We start from the raw sequence: 17,146 nt of genomic DNA, 5'->3' as shown, positions 1-17,146 counted from the left end.
TGATCTATTTATTTATGAAAGAATAACAAAGATGGTTGAAATTTAAATGTTTTACTTGAAGAAAACAAGTAGAAAAGTCACGCATTCAGTCTTGTGCGGTTGACATGCACAACAGAATGTGATTTATTATATTCTTACGCACAAAATGAGTCATGCCTTCATAATTATGTGGGAAGAATAATGTTATTAGGTGCCGGTTTGCATGGTTAGGGACTCAAAATGGCAGATATGGAAGTACACTCGTTTTGTGACATCACATGAAAGCAACTGATATGATATTGCAGAAGCCATGCCACGATTGTCTTATCGGTATATTAGAATTCATACACGATCCCTTCCCCCAAAATGATAATTTTTGAACATGTTACTTTTCATACATTTTAAGAAAGAATTTTTTTTTTGTGTATGAGAAAAGTACATGTATATGAAATTTTCAAGAGCCATGCCACAACCGTGTTATATCTGAATTTGTGTTTAAACGGAGCATGCTATAGCATGGTCACACTGTACATATATCAGATTTGAGTATTAACAACATGATGCCAAGTTCAATTTGTAACACCAAATCTTGACAATGTGGATTCACACAAAAGCTTGTGATTAAAAAAATATTGTTAAATCTGACTTTTGATTTTCATTGATACTAACAGTGTAAGAAGTTTTCAGATATTTTATTCGAAAGAAAAGGGTTTGCCTAGCCAGTTGTATCATGGTAATGAGGACTTGCCAAGCAGGTATTTTGCCTAGCCAGTTGTATCATGGTAATGAGCATTTGCCAAGCAGGTATTTTGCCTAGCCAGTTGTATCATGGTAATGAGGACTTGCCAAGCAGGTATTTTGCCTAGCCAGTTGTATCATGGTAATGAGCACTTGCCAAGCAGGTATTTTGAATTGTCCAGGACTGTGTTACAATATGATTAATAACACAAAAACTATGACATTAAAAGTTTCCTCAATCACTGTAAAGAATGAGATATAACTAGGAAATTCCATGAAATCTGACTGATCCAGCAATATCCAAACCTTATTCTCTCACGCACACACAAATTTTAACACTTACATATTCATGACTGACATTATCCAGGAATAATACATTCTTCTGGATTTTAGCATGGCAATTCTATCCATCATTTAACTTTTTGATCTGGTTGATATGCATTAATTACTTTAAAGCTTTTAATTGTATTGTTATTACAAAAGCTTTACCTGAATATTTGAATATTGGAGTGTCACCAATTTTCCTGCAGTACCAATTTTCATTAATTTCTTTGCCACCCTGAATCAAAAATGTAAAGACCCAGCAAAAGTTTTCACATTTGATGAAGCTTTCCCCACCCCATGACTGTATTAACAATACTTTTTGATAAAGTATTATCATAATTTGGTAATAAAAAATTAGTTTTTACATGTGAGAAGTTTTCTTTAACCAGTTGAAAAAAATAATTATAAAGCATTTTATATTGTTTTAATGCATCATTTGTGGTAATTTCAACTCAGATCTTAAAGTCATTATGTTGTCAGATAAGAATATAGAGAATGAGACAATATAAGGACTTACTGACAATGAGAGAAAGAATAATAAATGATACTATTATATGAAAATTTCTGTTAATATCTATTCCGATCAATCCTTCATTCAAGTTTAACTGTTGTTAAATAATTTAAATCCACCAAAGCACATTTCATTTTATCCATGCAATCCAAATGAGCATCTTGTCTGTAAAATACTCGTACCTACCTGTTACTTAAAGCAAAATTACTAATGCCACTGTGCATAAAACAATTATATAGTAATTACAGCAATTATATAGTAATTACATCAGAGTAATGAAAGTTGACACTGAACTGATTACAAAAATATTATATCCACATCATATCAATCAAAACTCCTGGAACATACAAACACATGTCCTATAAAATATCCTAAAATTGCAGGATTAAACAAGTCTAGCTTTCTCAGAACAAAAGATAATTAGGTCCAATCTTCCACTCATTGTTTTGTAAGCGACAATTATCTGTTTGACTTTAATCAGCTTAATTAATGAGGATAGGATCGCTGATTCTGCTCCAAGCATTACAACCCTAATAATAATCACCTCCCGTATTAATTCTCACTTTCTTGATCCATTCTTGCACCTCCTTGTCAAGCATGCTTCCAAGCATCAATAGATTGCCATAGGGTGCATAGATTGGAAATTCTTGTTGTTACACCTAGACAAAATCAAAATCAACCATCCAACTAACCATTGTTAAGTATCCATGGAAATGTCTTTTTTTGTAACACAAAACTGTGAAAACTGAGACCCATGAAAATAAATGATACTACATTAGCACCAAGTAATGGGTTTTGTGAGTCATTTTATTAAATTTTCTTTTTGAAGAAAATTCTTAAATTTATTAATTTTTGTGATTTAAATCATGCAAGGATAATGATGATTCACATAATTATTATATTAAACTCAAATATTTCCTAAGACACTCCAGATCACACTAAGGTCATTAGTGAAACTGAAGCTACTGAAGTTCCTGTCTATTATTTCATTAAAAATGGAATTCTTATGAGAAAATGGAGACCTCCCAAGGTACCTGCTGGTGATGAGTGGTCAGTGAACTAACAAACTGTAGTTCCAAAACCTTACAGACAGGAAATACTTAGTCTGGCCAATGAAATTCAGTTGGCTGGTCATTTAGGCATCAATAAAACTTATCACAAGATCTTAACTCACTTCTATTGGCCAAAAATCAAGAGTGATGTTGGTAAATACTGTAGATCTTGTCATACCTGTCAAATGGTTGGTTCAAATGGTAGGTAAACCAAATCAGAAAATTCCCAAGGCTCATCTACAACCTATTCCTGCCTTTGACAAACTATTCAGTAGAATTATCGTAGATTGTGTTGGTCCCTTACCTAAGACCAAGTCAGGAAACCAATACCTGTTGACCATTATGTATGCATCAACAAGGTTTCCAGAGGCAATTCCCTTGAGGAATCTAAAATCTAAAATAATAGTAAAAGCTGTGAAAAAGTGTTTTACTGAATTTGGCCTTTCTAACTCTATCCAGTTGGGTTATGGGTAAAATTTTAGGTCTGGAACTTTCCAGCCTATTGTGCTTGAATTTGGCATTCAGCAATTCAAGTCAGAAGTGCATTTATGGTTTGACAGAACTAAAATGGAGAGAACTTTTGAGTTTTGTAATAGTGGAGTTCTGTCTCTCTTGCTCATTCTTCAAATTTTTCTTCAGATTAGATATTATGGCCCTTACAAGATTAAAAAGAAAATGAATGAGTTAAATTATAATAGTAGTGCTCCTGGGATCTAACTAAATTATAGGAGTACCATTATATTAAGTTATAGCCAGGTTAAACATGGAATTAATTTAATTCTACCTGTCCCACTCAGTGAAGATTTAAGTGAAGGAATATCATCGGATTCTACTGATATTGGAATGACAAATCTTTGAAATTCAGAAGTTATGAAAGCTCTTGACAAGAAACTTTCACATTTGCAAGGGCAAGAAAGAAATAAACTTAAACAGTTATTATTTGAATAAGAGTACTTATTTCCAGATTTTCCTACAAGGACAAACAAAATTTTCCATGATGTTGAAACTGTAAATTCCAAACCTGTCAAACAACACCCATACAGGATGAACCCTCTCAAACAAGAATACTTGAAAAAGGAAAGTCAGTATTTGCTGGAGAATGATTTTATAGAGCCCAGTAAAAGTGACTGGAGTTCACCATGCATAATTGTTCCAAAACCAGATAAAACTTTCTGTATGTGAACTGATTATAGAAAGGTGAATAGTGTGACAAAAACAGATTCATTTCCATTACCAAGAATCAATGACTATTGATAAGATTGGGAATGCCAAGTATGTCACCAAATTTGACCTTCTGAAGGGATTTTGGCAGATTCCACTGATTGAAAGAGCAAATGAAATTTTGGCATTCATGACTCCAGGTGGACTTTAAAAATATAAAGTAATGACGTTTGGGATGAAAGGGTTGCCAAGTACATGAATATGATTACCTCTGATCTAGACACTTGTGATGCTTATATTGATGATGTCATCATCTACAATGACACCTGGAAAGAATATTTAGCAACAATTTGGAAATTCATTGACAGACTCACAGATGCATGTTTGACAATTAATTTATCTAAATGTTCCTTCTGCCATGCTAGTGTAACTATCCTAGGACATATTGTTGGACATGGACAAGTTAAACCTATAGATGCTAAGGTCAAGGCTATCTCTGAATTTTCCGTGCCTGTCAATAAAAAGCAGCTGATACGATTTTTGGATATGGCCGGATACTATTGAAAATTTTGTTCCAATTTTTCTAACATTGCTGAACCCCTGACAAATTTATTGAGTAAGAAAAACAAATTTCTTTGGACTGAAAAATATCAGGAGGCCTTTGACAAGTTGAAAGCCATACTTAAAAGCATGCCAGTTCTTACAGCTCCAATTTTCAGCCAATCTTTGAAACTGTGTTGATACATGTGATGTTGGGGTTGGAGCAGTTTTGATTCAAGAAGATGAAAGTGGTATTGATCATCCAGTGTGCATTTTTCCAAGAAAATAAATAAGCACCAAAGGAATTATTCAACAATCGAGAAGGAATGTTTGGCTTTGATATTGGCATTACAACATTTTGAGGTTTACCTTAGTTCAGCTCCTTCCTCGATTGTTGTATATAGTGACCACAACACCCTTACTTTCATCGGCAAGATGAAAAATAAAAATCAAAGACTACTAAGGTTGAGTTTATTGTTACAGGAATATAATCAGGCAGATCAAGGGAAAAGATCATTTAATAGCAGATGCACTTTCCCGTTTATAGAAATGTATTACTTCATATACACTTTTTGTAATTCTTAAGAGTACTTCTTATGTTTTTCTTAAAACTTATGTATTAATCATTGGCAAAAAGAAAGCTTTATCATATAAATCTTTCTTTTTTATGGGGGAATGCATTATGTATATCTGATTTAATATATATTTATTTTAATTTAATTGTTTGTTTGTCAGTTTAAAAAAAAAAATTCTTACATGCTATTCATAATGTAAATTTTTCACTAGAGATGACGCCATTAATACTGGCCACCATGTTTAGCCTATCATGTGCTGAAAAATGGCATTTAACCCTACAACAACTACAACAACAATTGTCAGTTTAAAAAAAAAAATTCTTACATGCCATTATAATGTAAATTTTTCACTAGAGATGATACTTTTTCAGAAAATTGTTGACCTTGACTGTTAGTTTATAGTTATCTAAATTCTGACTTTGATTCAAAATTAGTAAATAAAGTTTTATTTTATTTTAAAATGATTGGTTGTTTGCAAGGTCATGATGGAATTACATTTAAGATGTAAACAACTTTTTTTATTTTTTTTATTTCTTAGAGAAAATTATTGGTCTAATCAAGGCCATATTCTGTGTATGTGATATAAACATGATCACGTGACCCCCCTTCTGATTTCACAACTTGGGGGAATTTCAAATTTATGATACATTATAACCTTTGTTTTGAGAGAGATTTCTCAGTTTTTTTTTTGTTGTTGCCAGATTTTGAGTTAAATATCATCAAATCATTTGGATTTCAAAAGGATTAATTCTTTATTCTCTGGAAATATTTGAAGAGTGCTTACACAGATTTTGGAAAGACATTGTTTTCAAGTTTAATTTGGATTTCCAATACCGGAGTACCATTATTTGTATTTCTACAAGGAACTGTAGATAAGGACAGTACTGACTACAGCATATGTCATCATCCATTTGGATTTTACATCAGGATTCGAATTTGAAATTATTAGAACATTTATTACTAGGAATTTTGTAATTTAATTCGTGAATTATTCTTAGATTATTTTTGGATTTGATTCTTGAAACCATAAGTTCTTCTCCTTTTTTCATTTTTACAGAATTTTCCAGGAAAATAAATTATTTGTTAAATTTTAAAAAGCTTGTTGTTTTCACTCTTTCTGTGTTACTGTTTATTCGAGCCTAAACACGTAACACTGTCTTGAAAGACTGCCCTTTCTGCCCCCAAAAAATTGTCTCTCAAGACAGGTTTATACTATACAATAACGATCATTTAAAAAGTTTCTTAATTTCAATCTTTATACGGTTACTGCATACAGACTGACTTTTGACTGCAAATGAATTAAATTTTCCATAATCTTAGCTGGTGACACTTTGGTTTATTTATTGTTTTGTTTCCTCACTATGTTTTCATTAATTTATAAATTTGTTTGTTAAGTTTTATTCTCCCCTCCACCAGTTAGTAGCTTTATAACTTGGGATTGTGTAATAAAAAAATACAAACCCAAGAGAAATTCACTTTCAGCTCCAGACCTGATGTGTCATACGAAGGTAATTTAGCGTGTATTTCATGCTTGATGTTTTCAAGTTCTGAACTTATATTTTCCTGCAATTTCACCACTGTTTTTAGGAATTCATCAGCATTCTTGAGGTCACCCAAAGCTGCTTTTGATGCTGGCAGATTGTATGAAAAAGAAATCAAAATGACAAGTAGTGAAGAGTATACAGTTAATAAAAGAACAGCAACCAAATCAACAAGCTGAATTATAGCTATGAATTGAGTATTCAACCTCATTCAAAATCTGGCATAAATAACTTCATAAATTTATGTATCTTACCTGTTTGGTATCTTCCAAATTCCTTACTTTTAAATGTGCCGAGATCTGTACAATTTCAAATTTTCTACCACAGCTGTTGAGGGACAAACCCTATTACAACATCCAATTACTATGAATTCCCTATCTTGCTACAAACTATAAATCAGAAGATCCAAGGAATAATCATCCTTCTGTGGAAAAGACAGGGCTCCTTCTCCAATCCAAAAATTTGAGGAAAATGAAGTTTTGTGTTCTGTTTTGGAAACTACATTTTTGTGAACTGATTTGTAAGTCTTTAATCTTGTATTGGTTTGAGTTAATAAAGGTCCTCATCAAGGCCAGTACATTATGGCTACAGTTCTGTAACAAGCAGCTTAACATTGTCTATACAGACCAGGCTCTGTGATCATTAGATATTTCAAATTTGTCCTCGTGCTAAAAGTAAAAATCCATCATTTCATCATAATTACAATTCATTAAATCTCATTCTCAGTAAAGAATATGTCATTTGATTGGTTAATATTTTGCAATGCTCATTTTCATTTAATTTTGTATGCATCAAGTTTTGTGACTTAGCTTTATAATAATAATTAAATTTTTGGACATGAATCTGGTAGATAAAGAAGCTGGATTTTCACTTTCCTATGTGTATGATCATGTTTTCAAGGCATAAACAATGCACCAAACTCTTCATTTTGACTCGTTTCATTCATCATTTTATAATTTCTTGCATTTAAAAAAATATATCATTAGTGCCTTTTTGTTTTAAAATTGGTAGGAGAGTACAAAAAATAGAAGAGTGTGTTAATGCTATAGATACATGTACAGCTTCTTTAGTACAATTTCAAGTTGTAAAAGACATTGTTGTATATATATATATATATATATATATATATATATATATATACACACTTGGCATATTAAACCTGAAATGGAAATACTTATTATTTCAACAACTGAATCAAGTAATTATTTTCTTTTGACAACTGTCTGGTTTGGGCGATGTTTTATCCCAAAGTCAAAAGAGTATACTATGAGTTATTTCCTCTTGCACAGAAATATGAAAACCATGTGCTGCCAACAACTTCAGAAACAGATTTCCAATGAGATTCTTTGCACCTGATTGAACATTATTAATAACTAATTCACAGCTGATCTCACTGTCAACAAGTACTGTATTTTTACAAAGTTAGTTTATACCCAAAACATATTTCTTATTTTAATCATGGAATTCACATTACTTTAAATCTGCCAATTTATAAAGCTCTGTGATCTCTTAATCACTAGTTACTGATGATACGAATTTAAAACTTGGGCTGTACTGCTTTCTGACATATTAAGCACACATGCATTTACTTAGTTTATACATAAAAGAAATTGTTTCAAGACAGCAAAATTGTCAAATACTGCAAACAGAAAGACCTAATAGAATGACAGACCTAAATTGTGGTGGACAAAGCAGCAAATTTTGCTTGTGGAGTTTTTACAAATAAACAATATATTTAAAACAGGAGCACACTTGGGTTTTTCAGATTGTTCAATAAATTTAAGTTATGTATAGTAATTCCCATGTATCTAAAGATTGCATCAACAAGAAAATCACATCTTCTCAGTCTTTTCTTAATAACATTCTGATCTTACAAGAATAAACAAGAAATTGGATCATTGTCACTGGTCATCATGTTGTATTCTTGTGTGTGAATAAATATGCATAAGGCTGATTATACTTATTTTAATCTTCATGATTTTTATGAATTATTTGTCATTCTTCAGCTTTCTTTCAAGTTTTCTGAATGTGAACACATGCATTCATATTTGAGAAATATGATATAAAATCAGCTTTTATAGCATAATATTATTGCTGCATTCTTTTTTTTATCATAGTAACCAAGCTATTTAGTATGAATTTCAACAAATTAAAAGTTAGACAAAAATACTTTTTTATTTGAAATGTTTAAAACCAAGTAAGGACATTTGTATATACAGCCAAAAAACTTCACTAACTTTAATTTTCCATCTTAACACTTCACCAAAAACAAAACACCTGTTGTACCAATATTTGATGGAACATGAACAATCCACTTCATATACTTAGAAAAGCTCATCTTTTTTCTAAATCATAACTTTAAAAATCCAGTCCTTGATTGATTTGGTAACAAATTAGTAACCTTAATATAAATAAATACTGAAATATTATATAATTTTGTCATGATTTTTACACATTCAAACAGGATTTGATTAGCATGACAACCAACCATTTCATTACCTGCATGCTGAGAAAAGTATTATCCCAATACCCATCCAGTATCTGAAACAAATTTCCCACTATAAAGAAAAGTATTAATGCACAAGAAATCTCAAAAGGGATGTCAAAGTTATTGAATTAATGGATTATTCCTGTGCAAATCAGGCAGTTCCATTTCCAGACAGATGGATAGTAAGGAACAGGAATTGTTCCAGACAAGGACAGATCATGGATGAACAAAGCTTAAAATGAATCTTGTAAACCATATCCAGCTCCAAGCAGGGGATTTAACAAATATCAGTTGACCAGTGTTTCAGGTTTCAACAATATTCATACTGTTTACCATTTCCAAGAACTTCTACTTGATCAAGAAGTGATGTTACATTTATTGTTCTTTCTACCGTGTCTGCTATTCTATCAGCAAAGCCTGAAAATAGAAGAGAAGAAAGGTGTTTACATGGAAAGATGATTCCTTTTGCCAAAAGCACATTTGGACTTGTTAACAATATACAGACTGGTATGAAGGATTGATGAAAAGGCATTTGGAGTTCGGAGTTTTGAAAAGAGATACACTATAACAATGGATTGAGGTTGGCCTGGACTATATGTTCAAAGTCAACAGCTGTGTGTCTAAGCACATGACTAAAATACATTGTGGATGATGAAATACTACTGCAAATATGCTACTCATAAATATGCAGATATATAACAAATACACACCAAATTCAACAGAATGTGCTATCCCTGTATTTTACATGTGAAAACTTGATAATACAAAAGAATTTTCGTAAATATGCATAAATAGCATTATCATACAGGCTTTTATATATATATATATATATATATATATATATATATATATATATATATATATATATATATAGTACATGTATGTAAAAAACAAATGGCTAAAATTACAAGTATCACTCAAGCATCAAAATTAAGTCACAGTCACCTACTTTGGTACAGTTGAGGTACTCTCCATGAGATGCATGCATTTATCAATATTCAGATAGGTTCCAAGATAATGAGGGATTGAGGAAAAGGATATCTAAAATTACAAGAGTCACTCAAGCATGAAAATTGTGTTAGTGACCTTCTTTTAGTAAGGCTGAATTACTCCTGCTGAGATGCATCCACATACTAATTTTTATGTAGCAAAATAGTCCACTGAGGATATAACAAACAAATAGCTGTAAAAACCTGCCACTCAAGGCTTACAAATTAGACATTGTGATCTAGTTTTGATATGGCTGAGTTACTCTATCTGAAATACACCTACATGACAATTTTTATGAGGGTAGCTGAAAGTAAAATATATTAAGGCAAGGTGAACAAAGAGCTGAAAATGTAAAAGTCACACAAACATGAAACTTAGGTGATAATGAACTAATTTTGGTATACTTCAATTACTCTCTCAAATATTCATCCATATTACAATTTCCATGAGTGTAGGTGAAATAGGTTAAAAAGAAATATTGAGGGTATAATAAACAACCCAAGTCACTCAAACATAAAAGTTACCTTCCAATGACCAACTTAATATGGCTATTATTCCTGAAATAAATATTTTATCAATTATATTTCATAATAGGAATTAATCTCCAATCACAGTCCACATTTGATGAATCTTTAAATATATATTCAACTATCATTTTGTGGATCTGAGTGATTGGGTACCAGTTCCAGTGCTTTTCAATTTGTTTAAATATAAAGATTTATCAAAGTAAATGGCAACAAAATACATACAAACATATATTTCTTTTTTTCAGTTTGTTGCTTCCTTAGACTCTTTTTTAAGTAAAAGGGTTGCATTTTCAGAAACTTTTATATCCAACAGGATGCACTGCAGAATATTGTAACAAACTGTATAACAGACTGTTCCAGTGGCCTAAGTGGTTAGAGTGTCTTCCTCAAATGCAGGCTGTTACAGATTAAAATCCCGGTCAAATCATATCAAATACTATAAAAATGGTACTAACAGCTGCCTCATTTGGTGCTAAGCATTAAGATGTTAGTGTTAGGACTGGTTTGTCTGGTGTCAGGATGATGTGACTGGGTGGGACATGATGCTACATGTCTGTGGCATTAAGCTCCAGTCCTAGACATCACTATAAACTGTCACACTATGGACATCATAGCAATATAACCAAAAAATTCTTAAAGTTATGCTAAAAAGCCAAATCACACACACACACAAACTGTATAACAGATGAAAACAGATCAACTTTTGCTATGAAGATCATACCTTTAATATCTTTTTCCACTGCGTCAAGACTTAACATTACTGTTTCATTTGCTTCACTTGGAAGATCCTGGAAATACAGTAAATGAAAATGTGAACCTAAATCATTTTCTTTACCTTACTTTTAAATTAAGCATTCTCTCAGACTTCAATTTTTCTTGGTCTGAGTACCTGGCCTCTGTATTGCATCAAATTTTTATGTCTTCTACAAAAACTATTTACATGTTAATAACAATTCTTATAAAAGGAGCATGTAGCAATCCAAAACAAAAATGACCTAAAGTTAATGGCAGATTGATGCTAGATGACATTATGACAGATCTGCTTTTCATTTGTAGCTCTGTCATATGTGAGGCCATAACTAAACAAGAGGCTTAAACAGGCATGAGATTGCTCACATGGCTAGTATCAACCTTATTAAACAAATTCAAGACCAGTAAGACAAGTAATTCTGTCCAATTTGGTTAAGTCATGTTGGGTGGGTTTTTTAAAAATTTGTTTCAAGATTTTCTATTGTTTATAACAGATGACATTTGGGATGTTATATGTCAACTGTAGTCAAATTCTGGAAGGCACTATTTGGGAGCTTGTAAGTTTTGTATGGCTGATATTTCTGTATGAATTTTGAAAGGCCCTAATGCAAGGGTGCTCTGTCAGATGTCGTATTCTGTAAAGTGGCTGTTACAAGAAAAGAAGCTTTTGGAAGATTTGGGGGGGGGGGGTAGTAACAGTAGCAAACTGTTTTACATGTATAGAGTCCTTTAACCACAGGCAGCCAAATGCCTAGTTGCATGAAAAAAGGTCGAAAGTGGGATAAATAATGACAGCAAGGCAATGGAAACAATATTTCCACACATCCAGATTGGTGAGTTCACAATAAGTGTTATCTTCTTTAGTTCAATGCTAATGTCTTTTACTGAAAGACAGAAAATAAACCCATTATAGAACAAGCATCACAAACTCTGTCACAGATATAACAATGAGTTGCCTTGGAAAATTCACTAATGTCATAACTGGTTATAAACTTTTCTTCAAGCAAGGAAAGCTCTTTCCTGGTCTATTTTGCTGTCTCAGCCAAAACAATTTAAGAAACACATTAACTAAGTCCTTACAGTAGGTACAATATTGGTCGAATGATTACTCCCTCACATCTGACAACAGTGTAGCATATCCAGGAAGGGTCTTGTTCAGAAAATCCCATTATATTTCCCCAGAGGGCATTTGGTTGTTGAAAAGTAAAGCTTTCATGCGAACTCTAAGACATTCAATATATATGTACATGTATCTTCTTTATCACTGCAGTGAACTTCAAAATGTTTCTGACTGACTCTCCACAAGTCATGGTCATCAAACAACCATTGTGTGCTAAATACATTCATGCAGCATTGACATGGAAGCTCTCTTCCATTATTAATTAGCACATTCACTTACAATAATCTGAGTCATTTTCATATCAGTGACCAAGCTTAACTGTTAGGCATCTTAGTATGAAAACAAACATTGCGGTCTGAGAATCGTGACCACACATACTGAGATTAATCATATTAATCCATCCTGCCTAAAATATATCAAGTTTGTGAACCAGCAATTTATTGTCCATGAATTCAAATGATACAGAGAGAATTAATTAATACAGCAATATGGCATACGCAGGAAAAAGCCAGTGGTGGGCAGCCCTCGCGGGGATTAACCACGTTTGTCCACTGAGATATCTGGACCCATGTTTCTGGCTCATGGAGAGGCACACATGAATGCAGCATGAGGGCACAAAGGGTCAAGTCATGGGGTAATAAGAGGTTGAACCTTGAACTGGCAAACATTCTTAACTCCCATTTCACAACTACTCAATTATACAGAAAACTCGTTAATTTAAAGTACTTTCAACTTCAGTGTTGGGGGGGAGGGGTTGAGGGCATTGTTACAAATTACTGATGCAGTGAGTTTTCAGGCGACAATTTAAGCATCTTTTTTTTTTAATTATAAAACAAAACAGAGATTCAGTCTTTTTCCAAACTGCAGACTAGATTTTCATTGATCATTTGGATATCTTTTAAACAATACAATTATAAATTACATTGTTTTGTTTTCTTATCTTTTTTGTACTTCAGAATTTGCAAGGACTTGAAATGTAAACAAAAATACAACACCATGCTTGTGTACCAGTGATGGAAAATAACACTATATCAAGATGTAATTCTTGTAAATTTCAGTCATACAAATTGTTGAGAAATCGAATGTGTTGAGTAAACCTGACAATGAAACTGACAAACATTTACAACATAAAGGTAACCACCAAGTCACAGAGAGCAGCAGTTAGTTTGATTGTGGCACACAATTAAAAGAAATAACATCTTGTTACAATGTTGTCGCGACATTTTCATCACTGGGGCCCATAAAGGGAAATGTATGTTTACATTTAAATTTCTTGTGAAGTTTCAAGTAGAAAATAAAGATACGAAAATAGAACAATATTGTAATACTTTTTAAAAAATTTCTCGTTGAATTATACGAAAATGAATATTAAAAAGCTAGTCAGAAAGAGATACAGTCTTTGATTTCTTTAAAAAATTAATACAATGCTGTCGGGCATTTCTGTGCACCTAAGGTTTCCGTCTCCAATATTGAAGCAAAATGCATAGGGAATTCGACCGATTGACGAAAATAAAATACTGCAGTGGTTATCATTTGAAAGAGGCAATTGTCACCAGAATATTCTGTTCACAATAATGCTAATTTTGGACGCAACGGATACCACCCCCGTGCCCCCGTGTTTTCATGGCTCGTGATGTCGGCCTAATCTGCGCACAGCTTTGAAAAGATGTAATGTTTATCCATCTGGTTATAGAAATGAAATACATTACTTTGGACTGTTTCTGTCAGCGGTTCAGTCGAGTAATTAGGTCAGGTTTATAGCTAGTTTTACAAAATTCGACGTAACAATGTCATTAAATGGCAAGAGATATTAAGCAAACTAAACCGATCTTGTAAAATTTTTTAGTAAAGTTCAACATTTAAAAAAAATATTATGTGGAAGAGAAACAACAACGAATAGGATGTAACGTGTTTACAACGTCTTGTTTATGGGTAAAAATTGTTAAATAATTTAGAAACAGACTATACGCTGGGAAATTTCTTGAGAATCCCGTTCTAGCGGCAAGCTGACACGTTGGGTAGCAGACAATTTTGTACGTGTGAGACAACTTCTTGCAAAATTGGAAACTTGGATTAAGATGTAGAACTTTTTTAAAGTATACAGTTCCATCTTTTCAATAATGTATTTATTTCTATGACTCTAAAAGATACACAGTAAATAGGATTTTCTGGGTTACAGTTTCAAGATGGTCATGGAGTGGGTCTTCATGTTGACATTTAGACATCATATTTTCATATGCATTTCGAGTCGAAATGTGGGAAATATTTTGTACACCTTATGAATATCACTTTCCTTAATTAAAGTACGACTCTTCTTTCTTGATACAAAATGGATTTTTGACCCAAAATAACACGTGCTCCAATGTTTACAGACATAACGTATCGTTGCGCAGAATTACCCGACGCGCAGAATTGGCCGACATGGTGAATATACACTGTCGGCCAATTCTGTGCGTCCGGTAACTCTGCGCAACGATACATCATTTCTATAAACATTGGATCACGTGTCTTTTTGGTCGAAAATCCAGTTGGTATAAAGAAAGAACGATCACCCTTTAATTAACGAAAATGATAATCATAAAGTGTACAAAAATATTCAAAATTTCTATTCTAAATGCATATGAAATGTGACTAGTACCATACATGTCAACATGAAGACCCACTACGACCTTCTTGAACTGTACCCCCCCCCCCATATTTAATATTTCTCTATTTGAATCATACAAATAAATACATTATTTAAAAAATAGAAATGTTTACCTTAGAACAGTACTATATCCTAATCCAGGTTTCTAATTTTGCAAGTTGTCTCACACCTACTTTATCGTCTGCTATTCAAACACGTCAACTTCCGGCTCGAACGGTGGCTTCTCAAGAAATTCCCGATTTTATAGTTTGTTTCTAAATTGTTTAGCATTTTTTCCCCAAAATTAGACGTTGCAAATGCATTACACTCGATTCGTTGTTGTTATTCTAATCTTTTACAAGACCAGTTTAGTTTGATTAAAATCTCTTGGCATTTAGTAACATTGTTACGTTAAATTTTTATAAAAACCAGCTATAAATCTGACCTAGCTCCTCGGCTGAAATGCTGACAAAAAGAGTCCAAAATAATGTTTAATTTCCATATCTTTTCAAAGCCATGCGCAGAATAGGCCGACATATCGCGACTCATGAAAGCACAGGGGAAGTATCCCGTGTGTCCAAAATTAGTATTACTTTGAGCAGAATGTTCTGGTGACAATTGCCCCTTTTCAAATGGTAGACATTGCAGTGCTTTATTTTCTTCAATCGGTCGAATTCGGTATGCGTTTTGAGCCAATATTGGAGACGGAAACCTTAGCTACGCCGAGAAGCCAGACAGTGGCGTAGTTAAATTATCACTTTGCTTTCAATATATTAATAATATATTGTATTAAATAAAAACGTAAAATAAAGAGTTTTTGAATATATTGTGAATTAGCTTTCTGTATAAAACTGAAGGTATCTCATTACTGTTAGTTGTGTAATTTGCCCAGAAATTTATTTTTGATGTAGAGTGTCTATTCAATAAGTTGAGTGTAAAAAAGGGCCACCTTTTGGCCCAAAACCTGTGTTTCATTTGAGAAGTAAGGAAAACATAAATTAGCATGTGACTACGGATTCAGTCCATTCATATGTCCCATACAACATTTTTATAAGTCAAAGCAATGCAGACAAACCAATGACGCAACTGCACAAAATATAGGCCTAGCTCCGGTTACGTACACGAAAGTTGCACAATATCTGTCATAAAACGCTAAATGACTAAAAAAAAATTTAAAGTACACAAATTTAAAATTTATAATGATGTTCAAATAAAAAGGGGACATGTAATGAATACAAAACCTCGTAAGTATTTTGTTCCTATTTGGGGGAAAGAACTCGTTTGATATGTCGTAGGAACCTATGTCACGGCCTGACAGCCTCGACATTCCTAGGCCGCATAAAAACCGGTCTTTCCACCCACGTGAAATAAAATGCATGTAGTTTGTCTATTTATCACCACAGTAACGCAGTCTTGATTGCTGTAGTATTCTCATGCCATCCTGTTTGTTTGTACCCCTGATCGATTTTAAAAGCAAAAGATATTTTAAAAAATATAAAATGCACAAAACTTTGTCATTTCATTCATTGATTTATAAGTTCTAACCTGATTGTCGCCAGGGAGTCCCAAACCGAGTGAACTTGTTGGTATTTCAAATCAGGCAGGAGTTTCTTTAGCAACATGATCGCTATATTTGTCTGGCCAGTCTGTGTTTTCAAGCAACAGATGTGATGTAGTTCAACGTCTTTGATAATCCTCAGTAATTACGTAAATTTTGAAGTTACGTCTCTTTGAACATATCTATACAATAGTTTCTTTATTTATTTGTTCAGTTTCTTTACAAATATTATAACTAGACATTGCAAATATTGGACGCAGAAGACTGCCTTATTGAAATAGACTATTTTGAAAGCAGAAACTGACAGGGAGAAGTCTTGTCTTGTCACTTGTTATTTACTTCGGGAGCTTCCGTTTTTTTGTTGAAACGTCAAAAAGTCAACAGTGTTATGGAACCTTTGGCAACAATTGGGTCAGAAATTATAAATCAGTGAATGAAATGACTGAGCTCTGTGCATTTTTTACATATTTCATTCATGCTTTTCATTATTTAAATCGGTAGAGGAGTAAAACGAACGGGAAGGTATGCTAAGACTATATTACTAATATTATTTCCCATACTTCATTAACAGGGTGCTAATACGACCCTATATTTATCAAAGGAGCAGCCAGGTGTGAATCACACAGGGCACTTTTTCAGCCTAATGTCAACTACTTTGAACATGTC

At 32.9% G+C, this 17,146-nt stretch overlaps 1 protein-coding gene across 2 annotated transcripts in view; it reads right to left on the bottom strand.

Moving 5' to 3' along the window:
* The window catches only part of LOC149803090 (prominin-1-A-like), a 153,695-nt gene that overhangs the window by 103,031 nt on the left and 33,518 nt on the right, over positions 1 to 17,146 (bottom strand). For both annotated transcript variants that reach the window (XM_089952679.1, XM_089952678.1), the window contains exons 5-7: positions 11,148 to 11,214; positions 9,243 to 9,326; positions 6,342 to 6,511 (exon numbers count right to left, since the gene is read on the bottom strand). In XM_089952679.1, the coding sequence (XP_089808805.1) occupies positions 6,342 to 6,511; positions 9,243 to 9,326; positions 11,148 to 11,214 (321 nt within the window). The remainder of the gene's footprint in view (positions 1 to 6,341; positions 6,512 to 9,242; positions 9,327 to 11,147; positions 11,215 to 17,146) is intronic.

Source organism: Sinohyriopsis cumingii, chromosome 3 (genome assembly GCF_028554795.1).
Source record: "Sinohyriopsis cumingii isolate HCF-2022 chromosome 3, ASM2855479v2, whole genome shotgun sequence".
In the NCBI taxonomy this organism is placed as follows: domain Eukaryota; kingdom Metazoa; phylum Mollusca; class Bivalvia; order Unionida; family Unionidae; genus Sinohyriopsis; species Sinohyriopsis cumingii.
This window is presented reverse-complemented; position numbering and strand designations above follow the sequence as displayed.